The sequence below is a fragment of the Cebus imitator genome, unplaced genomic scaffold, assembly GCF_001604975.1.
Source record: "Cebus imitator isolate Cc_AM_T3 unplaced genomic scaffold, Cebus_imitator-1.0 Scaffold135, whole genome shotgun sequence".
Taxonomy (NCBI): domain Eukaryota; kingdom Metazoa; phylum Chordata; class Mammalia; order Primates; family Cebidae; genus Cebus; species Cebus imitator.
In genome coordinates, this window is record NW_016107450.1 from 1,953,732 (window position 1) to 1,970,502 (window position 16,771).

At 41.9% G+C, this 16,771-nt stretch overlaps 1 protein-coding gene across 4 annotated transcripts in view; it reads right to left on the reverse strand.

The window, feature by feature from the left end:
* Positions 1 to 16,771, reverse strand: part of PGM1 (phosphoglucomutase 1) — a 69,224-nt gene that overhangs the window by 1,862 nt on the left and 50,591 nt on the right. For all 4 annotated transcript variants that reach the window (XM_017541542.1, XM_017541544.1, XM_017541543.2 and 1 more), the window contains exons 8-10: positions 10,373 to 10,508; positions 6,550 to 6,733; positions 3,852 to 3,986 (exon numbers count right to left, since the gene is read on the reverse strand). In XM_017541542.1, coding sequence (XP_017397031.1) covers positions 3,852 to 3,986; positions 6,550 to 6,733; positions 10,373 to 10,508 — 455 coding nt within the window. The remainder of the gene's footprint in view (positions 1 to 3,851; positions 3,987 to 6,549; positions 6,734 to 10,372; positions 10,509 to 16,771) is intronic.

Consider the following 16,771-nt stretch of genomic DNA (forward strand, 5'->3'; position numbering starts at 1 on the left):
CATTATATCTGGATGAGGAGAATGAACTCCACCTGCTGAAACTACCATGTGCCATTCCCCTTAGGGCTTGGGAAGTCCCCACAAGGGCTGAGGCTGTGGCCCAGCAGCTGCAGAGTAAGGGAAGGCAGCTCCTCGGGTAGATGGTGATACAGCTGGGTGTTGCAGGAGCCTCGCACCATCCACTGCCATCCCACCTCCTGAGGACTGTGGTTCAGAGGAAACAAATTTCATTCATTCTTTGAATCTACCATGTGGCAGGCATTTATCTTGATGACAGAAAGACAAATACAATTTCCTTCTTCCTTTCCTCTTGCACTATTAAGTGTCTATAATGCAGACCCCCACTGCCTTTGGTTGAAGTTTTAGGGATGCCTACAACACAACAGGGTTCTGGTGATGATTGAAACTGGGGCCTAGCCACTGGAAAAAATGTAAAAGTGAAGCATTCTCTCATCTCCCTCTTTCTGTAATAAAAGCTACTATACCACTCATGTGAGGTGCCCACGATGGTCAAATTCATAGACACAGGAAGAAGAAAGGTGCTACCGGAGACTGAGAAGAGGGGGAAGTGGGGAGGTGCTGTTCAATGGGTATAGAGTTTTAGTTTTGGAAAAAAAAGTTTTGGAGATATGTTGAAAACAATATGAATACACACAACATTACTAAACGGTATACTTAAAAATATTATAATAGTAAATTTTATGCTATGCTTTTTACCACTATGTTAAAAATTAGACTAAAAAAACCTATGAGAGCTGCTTATTCTCAAAAGTTAATCCTATATGCCAGCCACAGTGTTTAAACATTTTGCATTTATTACATCTCTGTAACAACTGGATGAACTAGGTATTATTCTGCCATTTGACAGACAAGGAAACCAAGACTCATAAAATTGTAATGACTTACACAGGGACACACAGTTAGTAAGTGGCAGGAATAGAATTTAAAACAAGGTCTCTCTAACTCCAAAACCTTTGCTCAAAACCACCATGCCAGGGGTTTCCAAATGAATTTCACAGGATTTTAATTAGGTGTTAGAAGAAAAAAGGCTTTGTGGAAAAATAAGCATGGCAAATGCTATTTATTTTATTTCACTTTCAATTTTTTAATAAAAATTATTTATGTTTAAGGTATGTAAGATGATGTCTCGATATACAAATACATAGTAAACTGATTACTAAAGTCAAGCCAATTAACATATCAATCTAGTCACCTAACTTACCTTTTTTGTTATGGTGGTGTTAGTGAGAACAATTAAGATCTACACTCTTAGTACATTTCAAGTGCTATTCATTATAGCCATCACGTTGTACATTCGATCTCTAGAACTGCTTCATCCTACATAACTGAAATTTATACCCTTTGGACCAGCATTTCTCTATTTTTCCCCACCCACTGGCCCCTGGTAAGCCCTTTGCTATTCTGTTTCTGTGAATTTCACTTTTTTTTAGATCCCACAGACAAGTGAAATCATGCAGTATTTGCCTTTCTGTGTCTGGCTTACTTTCATTTGGCGTAACGCTCTCCAGGTTCATCTACGTTGTTGCAAATGGCAAGATGGGCAAGATTTTGGTTTTTGTTGTTTTAAGGCAGAATAATTTTCCATTGTGGTATACAGACACACACACACACACACACACACACACACACACATATAATATATATTATATATATAATTTCTTCATCCATTCATCTGTAGATGGGCACTTAGGTTGGTTCCATACCTTGACTATTGTGAATAATACTGAATCAACAAGAGAGAATGGACATCTCTGTGACATGTTGATTTCAGTTCCTCTAAATATATACCCAGAGGAGGGATTACTGGATCATATATGAGTACTATTTTTAACTTTTTGAGGAACCTCCATACTTTTGGTTTTTCCAAAATAGCAATACGAATTTATACTCCCACCATAGTGTCTGAGGATTCCCTTTTTTCCACATCCTTGTCAACACTTATCTTTGTCTTCTTGAGAATAGTCATCCTAACAGGTGTGAGGTGACAGCTCGCTGTTTTGATTTTCATTTTCCTGATGATTACTGATGTGGACCACCTTTTTATATACCTGTTGTCCATTTGTATGTTTTCTTTGGAGAAATGTCCTTCAGCAAATGCTACTTAAATAGGCACCTTTACTGCAAGTCTTCTCAGCGCCCATTTTTCTTCTTTCCTTTTCTTTTTTTAGAGATGGGGTCTTGCTATGTCGCCAGGCTGAAGTGCAGTGGCTATTCACAGGCGCAACCCCACTACTCATCAGCATGGGAGTTTTGACCTGCTCTGTTTTCATCTTGGGCTGGTTCACCCCTCCTTATGCAACCTGGTGGTCTCCCTCTCCCAGGAGGTCACCATACTGATGCCAAACTTAGTGCGGACACCTGACAGGCACAGCACACTCCAGCCCAGAACTCCTAGACTCAAATGATACCCCTGCCTCAGCTTCCTGAGTAGCTGGGACTACAGGTGTAGGCCACCGTGTCTGAATTCTTGGAGCCTTTATGGTGCAGTGTATGTTGTGAATCACCAAGAAGGGGCTAACGTACCACAACACTTTCCCAACTTCTTTTAGTTATGGAGCTCTGGTTGCAATGAGTGTTGTGAAAAACATACTTTTTGATTTTATTTTTTTATTTTATTTTTATTTTTAACGAATGAGAGGTTCTTATGTTGCCCAGGCTAGCCTTGAACGCGTAGCCTCACCCCCTCATGCACCAGAGCCACGGCGGCTCCTGTGAAAAACATACTTAAGAAAACTCTCTCCTGTACGTAACCGCTTCCCCTTGCCTCTTCCATTTGTCCTTCAGGTTAACTGTCCTACCCTTTGCTCAAAGAGTCCCTCCTGACTCTGATATACTTCTGAAGACTTTCTGGGGAATGGCTGAGGAACCCAACTCACCAGGCTTCAGACTAAGACACATCAAACTGCCTCTTCCTGCCCCCACCAAATCTAAGAACCAGTGTATGTTCTGCCCAAGCCGGTGACCAGACCAAACAAAGCAACAAAAGGTGGTGACAGAGCAGAACACCAGATGAGGGGCTGCTTTAAAGATCAATTATTCTGTGTTGGGTGCAGTGGCTAACACATATAATCCCAGCAAGTTGGGAGGCTGAGGTAGGAGGATTACTTGAGCCTAGGAATTCAAGATCAAACTGGGCACATGATCCTCTCTACAAAATAAATTAGCAGAGCATGGTGGCACATGCCTGTAATCCCAGCTACCCGGTGGCTGAGGCGGGAGGATCGCTTGAGCCCTTGCAGGAAGTTGCAGTGAGCTGAGATTGTGCCACTGTACTCCAGCCTGGGAAACGGAGAGAGACCTGCCTCAAAAGAAAGGTGGGCGGGGATGGGAGAGTAGTTATCCTTCCAGGCATGTAAACCTATTAACTGTTGCTTAGCTTTTCTGTGACTCGGTTTCCTTATCTGTAGCAGGGAGAATAACAGTCTAAGTTATTTGATAATTAAATGAGTATATTATCGTAATAGGCTTACAACAGAGCTCAGCAAACCATAAATGCTCTAGAAAACTGTCTCTTTTTATTTTTTATTTTATTTTATTTTTGAGACAAGGTCTTACTCTTGCTCAGGCTGGAATGCAGTGCTGTGATCTCGGTTCACTGCAGGCTTGACCTCCTGGGCTCAGCTGATCCTCTTACCTCAGCCTCCCTATTTTTATTATTATAATTATTATCTATAACGTTGTTGACATGGAGAAGGAAACATGGAGGAAAGTGTGTGCAGCTGGTACCCTGTTGAGTCATTTGAGAAATGGGCATTGAAACACAGGCTCAGTGGGAACCATTCATTCCCTTGAACAGAATGAACTAACCAGGTTACAGGGCTTGGCATTACCTGGGGGTCCTGGTTAATCTTGGCAATGTCCTTCTCATAGCTATCGATGTACAGCCGAATGGTGGCCCCTGCACTCCCAGTGCCGCTCAGTCGGAAGATGATTCGAGAACCATCTGTAAAAATGAGCCGCAAGCCCTGAAAAAGATAAGCAGATTCCCCCATATGCTGGGAGATTGAAGGCTGGCAAATTACAAAGGGTCTATCTGGGGACCTAATTTCATCGATACCTGATCAATCAGAGGGTTAAATCCTTGATACATGGCAGCAGCTGCGCTTTATGAGCCTGCCTTCCATCACCCTCTCTGCATCCAGCTGATGGAGGCTTAGCTATGGCACGAGAAGCATTTCCAGGGTCAGGGGAGACCTGACCTCAGTGATGCTGGGTGACATGAGGGTTTCCCTTCTCTCCCCACTTCCCTGTGATTTATGGACTAACCGTTCCAGTTTGAAGCTTAATAATGAAGCACATAAAGCTGCTAGATGCAGAAATTCAACCCCCAGATCAAGAGAGAAACATGGACCAAAAGGGCTGAAACCAGGGCAGAAGAAGCTTCAGGCAGATAAGGGGAAGGACTCTTACAAACTACTAGCAAAGGTCCTCTAAAGAGAACAGGAGGCCAGAGGTCCCAGATGGCAGAAACTGGCTATTCCCAACCTATCAAGCAGGAGCCAATGGCCAATCTTCTACTGATTCCTGATGACTCAAAGCAGGGTCCACATGCAGTGCCAAGCCCATCCTTCTCTCTGCTGTCCTCTCTTTTCCCACCCAAGCGGTATCTCTGGTCATCAATTATCTTCTCAGTTGGAGAAAAAATGTGTGGGAACTCTGGGGTAGATATTCCTCGACCTGAGGGAAGAATGCTGGGCCAGACAGTTTCCTAAGGATTCTTCAGTCTTTATGAGTCTATTCATCCTCCGTCGAAAGAAGAACCTTGCATAACCCAAAGACTGAACAGAAAGATGCTGCTCCTCACCTGCTGTTCGCCACCAATCCCCATCTGGTGTTTAATGGTGCCATTCATTAGCACTGATTAGTGAAGACAGCAGATGAAATACACAGAGGACATGCCCCAGTTAGTCACCATGGGAAGGATACAGTCCATTTTCACTGACCATTTCTTGCTTTCTAGAAACACACCAAGGCCGGTCTCCTTCCCCCACAGCTTCAACTTAAAACCTCTAAAATTCTTTCACTAGATTGCAGATATTCTATCTACAACCTACATATCTACATATGTTGGATCATATTTTCCCCTCCTATCTGGTCTCACATCTAAATGCTTGGGTTTTCTGAATACAGAAAGTGGAGCAGCTGCCTTCTTTATAGACAGAGGGCAGCCCCAAGCTTAGGCCACTAAAGCTGTCTGCCCCTGCCTGGGTCCCCACCCAGACCCCTCACTCTCCTCTTGTGCTGGAGGTGGGTGGGGCCCTGCTCCACACCCCTCCTTCTCTCTTCCCTCCTGGCAGAGGCCAGAAGCGGTGCAGAGTTGGGATTTACTTTTCCTGGTCATCCCTTCTGTCTCTAAAGGCTTAATTACACAAAATTCTGTCCCACCCTGCCATCTCCCAGGTCCACACTCTCCTTTTCTGCACCCCTTTCTTCCTCAACCACAGGTCTCTCTTCTAATTATCTCAGGTATAATTTACAGTTGTTCAAACTGGACCCAAAGTTCTCAGATGGCGAACAGGCACAGGGATGTTAAACCACTCATGCTAGAAGTTGAGGAAGGGAGACTCCAGGCACTGAGGGTTGCTGTGGCCCATCCATCCATACACGGCCTGCTCCCCAGAGGGAAGCTTCCAGTAAATCCCACAGCCAGCCCTTCCAAACCCAGTGTGATGCCTTGAGAAGGACCAGGCCAAAAATCTGGGTCTATCAGAAAAGAGTAAACTGGGAGGTTGTAACACAATCTTCATCCTGCTCTTCTATTCTGAATTACCAGAGATGAGTCCACTCTGCGACAACAACAGGCAACAGGACAGAGGTGAGAGAACCCTGGGCCCTGGGTGTTTGTGAGAAGCCAGGAGAAATCCTGACCCAGCCTGCAGCCTACGGTACCCGACATGCAGTGAGGGACGCCCTAACAATTCTGTCCACATCTAGAGACCCTCTGGGTTCTAAACTGTGGCATCTCGCCAGGTACTGCTATGTCAGGTGGGCTGCCAGTCACGTGCTACGGATGATGATGGTCAACATTTCTAAGTCTGGGAACTCCTCCTCTATTTTTCTCTTCTTTCGAAATTAGAACATATGAGAGAAACATGTAAGGATAATGCCACTTTCATGCTGTCACTCTGTTATAATCTGCTAACAGAAACAAGAGGACTTGATATTTAAGTTCCCACAGTTCTCCTTCTTTCTGAGATTATGGGGCTCCCTTCTGCTCCTTTCTGCATGTACCATGGACACATCACCTTGCATATAATTCCAGAAGATGCAAAAATCCCTCTGGAGTCCAGGTTAGGAATCCCAGAATGAGGGTACTGGAGATTGCATAGAACCAGGGAATAAACCACTGTCCCAACAAATGCATTTGAGAGTCATGTGGGACAGCAGAAAACAAGGTAAGAACAGCTACCTGAGAAAAAAACGGCAGCAAAAGAAAAATGGCCAAGGGGCCTTTTTCATTTTTCCCTTGAGATGTCAGAAAGGAATCTCTGAGGTCTCTTTCCCACATACACACAGGTCTGTTTCTACCTGATTTCTTGAAATGCTTCCATCCACCGGGTCACTGTATTCAAAGTTATCAGCCTTCTCCACGGTGTAAACTTTGTCATTCGCTGAGAACTGCTTCCCCACAAAGGAGCGATCAAACATCAGGGCCTCCAAGTCCTTCATCATTTTGTTTGCACCCTCAGCTTCCACCTCCTCGTAATCATACCTGGAAGAAGTCACGAAGTTCAGGCCCACAGGCTGATTGCAGATCATACCAAGGCACATCAATCAGCACTTTCTTCATCATTTGTTTGGCCCTCCCCCAAAACTATCTAACTTCAGAAGAAGCTGGCAAAAAAATACAGGCCTGTCAGTCACTCGGGATGGAACAGGCCGGGGATGAAAGGAAGGGATTGGAGGATTTCAGGGAAGGGTTATGAGCTTCTGAATAAGCAGAAAACACCAATCTTGGCATTTCCACAGAATAAAGCTCTGAGATGTTTCAAAGGCTTTCGAAAGATGCCATCTAACATTTAATCACCACATCCCGAGGAGGCAAAATGAAAAGCAATGTTATCTCTGGAGAACTCTTCCTAAAGGAGCACGTGACTCAGGCACTTCTCCTCCAAGCTCCTGGGACTTCTCTGGGGTGAATGCTGGGCCTGCTTCCAGCCTGAGACCCGCCTGAGGCTGCTGAGATTTTGACCAAGGAGAGTTCCAGCTCCACATGAACTTCCTAAAGCAAGGTCAAGTTTTCACCAACCAGATGAAGACGCCAAACACTGACTCTTTACATCTAAAATGCCTCCTTTCTTTCTTTTTTTAAAACTTAAGTTTTGAGATACATGTGTAGAACGTGCGGATTTGTTACATAGGCAAACGTTTGCCATGGTGGTTTGCTGCATCTACCAACACATCACCTAGGTATTAAGCCCCACATGCATTAGCTGTTTATCCTGATGTTCTCTGAGGTTTTTTTTTTCTTTTTTTTTAAATTTTGTTTTAAGTTCCACCTCCCTCCTTTCAGTGGGAGTGAATTTTTGTCCAAGGTCTTTTGGGTTCAGTCTGACAGAAGCAGCCCAGAGTAGATGAAAAAGGGCCAAAGAAAAAAAGTGCATCACAAATGACATTCTATGAAGATGAGTTTTCCTTCAAGAATTCTTCCTGACTTCTTTCTTATGACGTTAAAGACTCATACAGGTGGCTTTTCTTGACCTAGTGGCATACACCCTCTTCAGAGAGTTATTTTTTAGAAGGTCAAGATAGCAGAGTCTGTATTTATTTGTAATCATGAAACAGATATGATACGTGCAAGATGACACCTCTGAGACATGAGAAATGCTGGGGAATTAAGGCCAGCCTATTCTGGCTCCAGGATTCTATGAATCAAGGGGAAAACAGTCCCCTTAATCTTAAAGTCAGCTCTTTTCCCCCGTTAACATGATAAACAACAAGAAATTACAACCAGGTGTTTGCACTTTACATTTTTGACCTCTGGGTGTTCCAGAGAAATGTTTTCTAAACCCTAGGCATAGAGGAGTGGAATGGAAAGTCTGGGTTTTGCAATCAAACAGATGAGCTATGAATCCAGCCTCTATTGGTACTAACTGTGCCGACTACAGGGCCAGTTGCCCTCTCTCTCAGAATCTCAGCTACCTTATCAATAACTGCTCTGAGGCTAAAGTGAGACAATGCATGCAGAAGTGCCTAGCACTTTTGTCCATTAAGTGGAAGGTATAATGGAATTTTAATTAATCATAAATGCAGATACTAAGGACTTGATTTGTAATACTTGGTTAGAAGTTATATTTGATAATTAATAAAAATAAGTTAAAATAGTTTTTATATGGAGACTTGTGACTAATTCAAGGGTGTGACCCTTTTACTGAATAACCCCTCCTAACCTTATTCTACTCTATTCTTCACCTGTTAACTCATTCATGTATCTATTTGAAACATATCTATGCAGTCTGTACTATGAGTTGGGTGCTAAGGGCACAAAAATAGACATGGCCCTGTTTTTATGATACTTTACATGCTAGAGAGTTCATGACTGCTGTTCTGAATGACCAGGTTTTTCTGTTAGAAAGTAGAGATTTTTGTGCCTTGGTCCCCAGGGCTACTGTGTGGTATCAGGTAGTTATTACTTATTTCTGCACAAAAGAATAACATAAGAGAGCAGGAGATCAATGAACCCGTCCAAAGTTAATAAAAGAATTCTGATTAAGGAGCTTAATTTGCTTAGTTGACTTCTTTCTTGACTATCCAGATACCATGGACTATAAAATCTGGGACATATTTTTTAAATTCTCTAGTCTAACTTGTCCATTTTATAGAACAAGCAACAGAGGTCCAGAGAAATTACACCTATTCATTTCTTACAGACAATTTTTCTAATATCCTTTTAAAATCAACTTTTCTTTCTATAATTGGAATAATGAGGTCCAGAAAAATTCTTGTTAGATTTTTACACTAACTGGGGGAAAGGCAAATTGGAATTAGTGAAAAGTACTACTGTTAAAAAAATTTTTAATGCCTTTAAAAAATAAAAGTAGGCATGATAAAGAAGAATTACTAAGTATTCTAACTATTTTATTCACTGCTAAATCCCCAGTACCTGATGGAAATCAGGTACACAGTAAATATTTGTTGAATAAATTAATGAAATATTGACAAGTACATAGTCCTTGGGGATCTATTTCACAAGGCAGAAAAGTTGATGTGGACTAAGCATAACCATTTCTGTAACTTATGAAAAAAAGTTTCTATGCTTTTAGTGCCCCAGAGTTTACAAAACATTTTCAGGTTCATTATTCATTTAATTCTCTTAATGCTGGACGGTTATTCCCATTTCTACAGATGAGAAAACTTAGTACAGAGAAAAAGCTAAATGGCTCCCCAGTCTAGTAAGGGGAAGAAATAAAATTCTTTTTTTTTTTTTTTTTTTTTTGACGGAGTTTCGCTCTTGTTACCCAGGCTGGAGTGCAATGGCGCGATCTCGGCTCACTGCAACCTCCGCCTCCTGGGTTCAGGCAATTCTCCTGCCTCAGCCTCCTGAGTAGCTGGGATTACAGGCACGCGCCACCATGCCCAGCTGATTTTTTGTAGTTTTAGTAGAGACGGGGTTTCACCGTGTTGACCAGGATGGTCTCGATCTCTTGACCTTGTGATCCACCCGCCTCGGCCTCCCAAAGTGCTGGGATTACAGGCTTGAGCCACCGCGCCCGGCAAGAAATAAAATTCTAATCCATTTCTCTGAATGCAAATCCATGTTATAACCATGTCCACCCAATGGGCACATTTAAAATGCTTATAAAGCACTTATTCTTTTGATTATGTTAGCTAAATTTTTAAAGCCTTACTCTTTATGACTGACATAAAAGTTGACTTCATTTCAACCCTGACCGAATTATTTTTAAAGTCTCCAATTGAGAGAGGCTGGATGAACTAGGGTTTTATTATCGCTTAAGACAGGAGAGGCTGAGCGTGGTGGTTCATGTCAGTATTCCTAGCACTTTGGGAGGCCGAGGTGGTTGAATCAGAGGTCAAGAGATCGAGACCATCCTGGCCAACATGCTGAAACCCCATCTCTACTAAAATACAAAAATTAGCTGGGCATGGTGGTGTGCACCTATAGTCCCAGCTACTGGTGGTGGGGGGGTTGAGGCAGGAGAATCACTTGAATCTGGGACACGGAGATTGCAGTGAGCTGAGATCGTGCCACTACACTTCAGCCTGGCAACAGAGCGAGACTCCGTCTCAAAAAAAAAAAAAAAAAAAAAAAAGACAGGAGAGTCTGTGGATGCATGAGAATTCTCTTTCCATTTCCCATCTTACCTCATACCCCAGCTGGGATGTGGCTTACCTGGTGAAGAAGTTCCGGCCATACTTTTGCCAATGATCTTTGAGAATGTCCTCCACACTCTGCTTGCGGGTGGCTAGGATGGAAAGCCAGGCAAGGACAGCCCACAGTCCATCTTTCTCACGGATGTGGTCAGAACCTGGCAGAGGGAGAGCAAGCTGCTGTGAGAAATGTGCTTTCTCCCAGTACCTGAGAAGGTATTGGATATGGTTTGGCTCTGCATCCCCACCCAAATCTTATTTGAGGGAGGGACCTGCTGGGAGGTGATTGGATCATGGGGGTGAAGTTCCCTCTTGCTGTTCTGCTGATAGTGAGTTCTCACGAGATCTGGTTCTTTAAAAGTACATATCACTGGCCAGGTGTGGTGGCTCACGCCTGTAATCCAAGCACTTTGGAGGCCAAGGCGGGTGGATCACCTGAGGTCGGGAGTTCAAGACCAGCCTGACCAACATGATGAAACCCTGTCTTTAAAAAAAAAAAAAGAAAAAAAAGTACATATCACTTCCACCTTCACTCTCTCCTGTTGCCTTGTGAAAAAGGTGCCTGCTACCCCTTCACTCTTCTGCCTTCTGCCATGATTGTACGTTTCCTGAGGCCTCCCAACCATGCTTCCTGTACAGTCTGCAAAACTGTGCATCAATTAAATCTCTTTTCTTCATAAATTACCCAGTCTCAGGTAGTTCTTTATAGTGTGAGAATAGACTAATACAGTACTCAACAGTAGGTATGCAGACCCAATTAAAGGAGTCACGCAGCTTGACTGAGGGCCTGAGTATACAGAAAGAATCACATATTAAGTAAGCGACAAGATATGGAAAAGAAATTGATGCTTCCCAAAGGGATTTAGAAATTTAAGGCAAATGCCAATAAAAATGTCAGTGAGATAATTAGGTGGAACTTGATATATCAGTTATAAAGTATTAACATGAAGAAAAAACACAATAGATCTTAAATGAACAAACAGCAGAAGAACATGACCATTATAAAATTTCAATAATTCAAATAGTTTGGTAGCTTAATGGAAGGAAAGAGTGCATCTGGAAAGAGATCCAAGCACATATGAGGCTTCAGCATATGACAAAAATCTCACTTTGAGGCTGTGGGAAAAGAATGGATTATTTTTTTAAATGGCATTTGGATAACTGGCTAAATAGACATAAATTGTTTTCTTCCCCAGAAAATACCATAACAAAAATAATTCAGTTGAACGAAAAATTCTAATGTAAAACTTGAAAGCTTTTAAATACTAGTATATGTTATATTAATATATATGTATATTTACATATACAAATCTTAGGGGTGATAAATAATGTAAATTCAGTATTTATAAAAGAAAACATCGATGAATTTGTCTGCTTAAAAATTAACATTTCTATACTGCAAAGCTACTATGGACAAAATTAAAAGCCTATTGACAAACTTTAAAAAATTAAAGAGATCTGGTTGTTTAAAAGTGGATAAACATAAAGAAAATGTTTAATACATTTACCTTATGTTTAATGTTTAATACATTATACATATATGTATACACACAAACACACACACACACACACACACACACACACACACACACACACACATTTTTTGAGACAGAGTTTCACTCTTTTACCCAGGCTGGAGTGAAGTGATGTGACCTTGGCTCACTGCCACCTTTGCCCCCAGGGTTTCAAATGATTCTCCTGCCTCAGGCTCCCCAGTAGCTGGGATTATAGGTGTCTGCCATCGCAGTTGGCTAATTTTTACATTTTTAGTAGAGACGGGGTTCCTCCATGATGGCCAGGCTGGTCTCAAACTCCTGACCTCCAGTGATCCACCCATCTCAGCTTCTTAAAGTGCTAGCATTACAGGTGTGAGCCACCCCACCCAGCCACATTCAATACATTTCAAGGTAGATATTTAATACATTCAATATAGAAAAAATTCTTATGTATGAATAAGAAAAAAGCAAAAATTCAATAGAAAAACAGGCCAAGGATATAAATAGGCAATTTGCCAAACAATACACACACACACACACACACACACACACACACCCCAATTAGCATAATAAAAAGCTGGTGTTATTTTTAACAAGCAAAATTAAAGTTAAAACCACAATGAGAAACAGCTACTTGCTTGACAAAAAGTGTAAAAATCCACAAGTGTAAAAATCCAAATAGCCGTACCACGAGAATAAAAGAGAAATGGGATTCCACCATGAAGCTGGTGGGAGTGGACACTAGCACAATCTTTCTGGACAGCAACTTTTCAAAAAGTATCAAAGCCTTAAATATGGAACTACTCATTAATCCAACTGTAAGACACTGTTCTTTTTAACCACTAAGGTTTGGTTAAATAAACTCTGACACATCTGTCTCCTGCTAAGGTCCTTGCTAAAATCTTTAACAAAAAATTTTAATGGGCTTCTCTGGGTGTACTTATATGCATGGACACCCTTTTCCAAGATCTTGATATGAACACAACTCTCCTTTTTTTTTTTTTGGCCTTTCAACTCCTTATTCTGAAAGAAAGCTGACTGCATGGAGCCTTATTTTCTGATTTCTGAATAGAACTGTATACAAGGGCTCTATGATTATGTTTTCACATTATCTTATATTGAATTCTTTATGTGCCTGCCCTACTTCACTTCCCACAGGGTCTGATTCTTCTTGGAATTGTCAGAGTATCTAACGCCATGCTGTGTATGCAGAAGGCACATGGTAAATGGTGTTCCTTCCTCTCTTCACCTTTTCAGATCCAGCTCAAATGTCCTCTTTTTTTTCTTTTTCTTTTCTTTTTTTTATTTTGAGATGGAGTCTCACTCTGTCACCAGGCTGGAGTGCAGTGGCACGATGTCGGCTCACTACAATGTCTGCCTCCCAGATTCAAGCAATTCCCCTGCCTCAGCCTCCCGAGTAGCTGGTACTACAGACGTGCGCCACCTCACCCAGCTAATTTTTGTATTTTTATTAGAGACGGGGTTTCACCATGTTGGCAGGATGGTCTCAATCTCTTGTCCTTGTGATCCGCCCACCTCGGCCTCCCAAAGTGCTGGGATTACAGGTGTAAGCCACCGCACCCGGCCATGTTAAGACTAGCTCCCAACTTCCCTAGGCAGTCATGAGCTCCCTTCTCTTTCTTTTCCTACAGCAATCTGCCCAAAACATCAGGGGTGGTGCCAGCCCCCTCAATTCTCAACCATCTGTTTGTAGGCCTTTCTACCCACTGTGTACTTTTTAGGGGCATCTCTTGTTTAGCCTTGTAATTAAGTCTGGTGACTAGCATAGCACAAGAAATATGTAAATAACTAATATGAAAGACTCTGTGAACGAATCAACCAATCAATTTACTCTAACACTCTATTTTTGGTTCTTAAAAATATATAACTTTTTCTTTCAAAAGATTTTTTTCTTCAATGGGATACTACTTTTAGAAGTTAACAGTCCTCAAAACTCAGATGCTGGCAAAACTAGAGATAGTAGGCAATATTTTTAGTGCTTTATATAACATATTTTAAAAATGTTTACCTAACTTTATTATCTTTAGACTTTTATTTGCCTTTACTGCTATTTTAAGGAGCAAAAAGTTAGCTCTCTGGCTCTTACGGCTTTTGTAAATGATATGTTTTGGCAACAGTTCATCCTGAGAAGCAAGATTCTGGCAGCTTCCCCAATATATTGGGAATTCATGACAGCAGTGTACAGCCTGGAATTGTTTGTCTGTGCTCCACTGGGTTTCTTTCTTCTTTTTTTTTTCTTCTTCTTCTTTTTCTTTTTTTCTTTTTTCTCCTTTGGCCAGACTGAAAGCATCGAAGGCAGTGTTCCTTTGTGCTTTTTCCTGCCCTAAGTAAGGAACTTGATTTTTTCTTTTATGTGGAAATGAAAATAAAATCTAAAAGTCTTACTTGACTCTGGCCAAGTTACTTGGAGATAACTAGATCATACCCCTAATATTATAAACAAAATACCTGCCCTGGGTAACATAAATATCCAATTCCAATGGTATAACACACAGCCTCTTGGAATATTCTGGTTCAACTCACTATACCTTGGATGTATCAAAAACTAGGTAATTAGATTAATACTTAGGAAAGTGGAGCAAATTTCATTTTCTTCTGGATTTTAATGAATGACGGCAAGTTTCCAGTGGAAAATACCAATGGTGCATGTACGTGTTTCTAAAGCTATTCTTTTTGCAGTTGTGGCTCAGTAGATAAAGCTTGATACTTAAGAATCAGAAAATCTGAATGTGAGGCTCTGTTATTTATAAGCTACTTGAATTTGGACAAATTGCCTACATTTTCTGAGCCTCAGTTTCTTCAACTGCAAAACAGAAATAATGCTAACTTCTCTCATAACTGTGAGAAACTATGATAAAGCAAGTACAAATATTTTATAAACTGTGAAGTATACTGTAGCTACTAGATACTGTTTTGAATAAAGGAAAAAATAAAAGGCTTTTATGGAAAATTATTACATTTTCCACTGACTTTATTAGGCTTTTAAAAATAATGCTCCTTGATTGTACATACTGGAAAAGAAAATAGAAGAATATAACCCAATATGCTCTTTCCTTTGGGCACTGGGATTACAGTGTTTTTCTCCTCCTTCCTTATTTTCTCATAATGAACATCATAAATTATTTGTTTCACTATGTTTTAATTTTTAGAAAGAAAAAGAAGCCAAACTCATTAAACTGTGAGAAGGGGAAAACTGTGGGCAAGGACTGCTAGTCCCAGCTGGCACGAAAGACAGTGGTGGGTTTTGCACTGGGTCTCTCTTCAGCCTTGCTTCGCTCAGGGACCAACTGAGTGCATGGGAATTCTACCCTTTCAGCATCTTCAAACACCTGTCACTTCACTTCAGCCTAATCAGCACCTTGTGATAAGCACAAACTCGGCTCAGTCAGGGCACACCCTGGGTCTCAGCCAAGAAAAATGTCAACCATTCCTGAGGGAGCCAAGAGCTAACAGTTTAGGGACTGGGTTACATTTACCAGTATGGGCATATCAGGAGCTGTCCAGGCTTCTGCCCCTGCCAGGTGACAGGCCTGAGGATGGGGACATGGCAGCTGAAAAACAACTGCATGGAGTTCTCTGAAACTACCAGTGTTTGTCTGTCTCTTTCTTTTTCTGCCAGTTTCTCTCTCTCCTCCAGCCCCCTGAAGATTCAGTTCTCACTGCCTGGAAAGCCCACCCCCCATACACCCATTAGCCTGGCTAACATCTCCTGCAATTACTTTCAACTTCACTCTTATCCAAGATGCACTCCCCACGCCCTCTGTGCTTCTACCACTCCCTGTGATCACGCCCTACCCTAGACTATGAGTTGTACTCCCCCCACAGGGGTTGGCTCAAAGTCAATTGTTAAGACGTTTGCCCAAAGAATGGCCAGGCCCCAGTTGACTGGCTGGGAGGCCCAAGTGACCTGCTGTGACTGCAGTCCTGTTCTCTTTGTCTTCTACTGAACAAATGACTTCACTTGGAAAGGAAGGTGAGCTCCTCAGAAAGCCTTTTCCAGACCACTCCAGCCTCTGGGGGGCTGTCCCACCCAGACATGGGGTGCTATAATCTTCCCCTGTAGGCTTTGCCTACTGGGAAATGTACTCAATAGCTATGCAAGTTAGAATGGGCAGAAAACCAGAAAGAAAATCTGATCTCCTATACCACAGAACCAACTTAGGCACCCTGAGTATAAAGCTCCCGAAGTACCCCTGTACTTCACCTTCCACTGCTTTGCACACTTGGAATTCATGCAGCTCTCCATGAGAAGGCCTTGTTCACCATGTGCCCCAGAGTCTAACTCAGTATCCAGGATAAAGCCAAAGTTCAATAAACATTTGAGGAACGAATCAATGCAAAATGTACAAACATGAAAGACTTCTCATAAGAAACTAACATTAAAAGGAATTTGCAAAGCATGAATGCTGTTAATTCTTCAAGTTACCACTCCTACATGATGTATTAGCCCTAGAACCTTGAAAGGTAGGACAGGGAAACAATATTGCTAACCTCCAGACCTGACTGGATCATAACTTACATATCTCCAAGTGATACCAAGTTCATCATCAACCTGTTTTCCCACCCCTCTTTCCCAAGCCCCCTATTTTCCTGAGGAAGGGTTCTAAAGCATGGTATTCTATACTATTCAGTGACTTCACTTTCAAAGTCCCAAGAATTCTAACGTGGGATAGAACTGACAGTCTGCCCTCTGCCATTGCGTATAAACATGCACATAATCATCCACAGTTAGGAAGAAAAAACAGCTCTGTGCCATGAGATCGACCAACAACAACAGGCTCATACTGTCTAGTTCTGGTCCCCATTTATTCCCGGTGTTAGTAATGCTGATCTCTGAAGAAGTGTCCTAAGCTTCTGTGGTTACCATATCCAGGTGAGAAAGTTGCTGCTCCTCCAGCACTAAC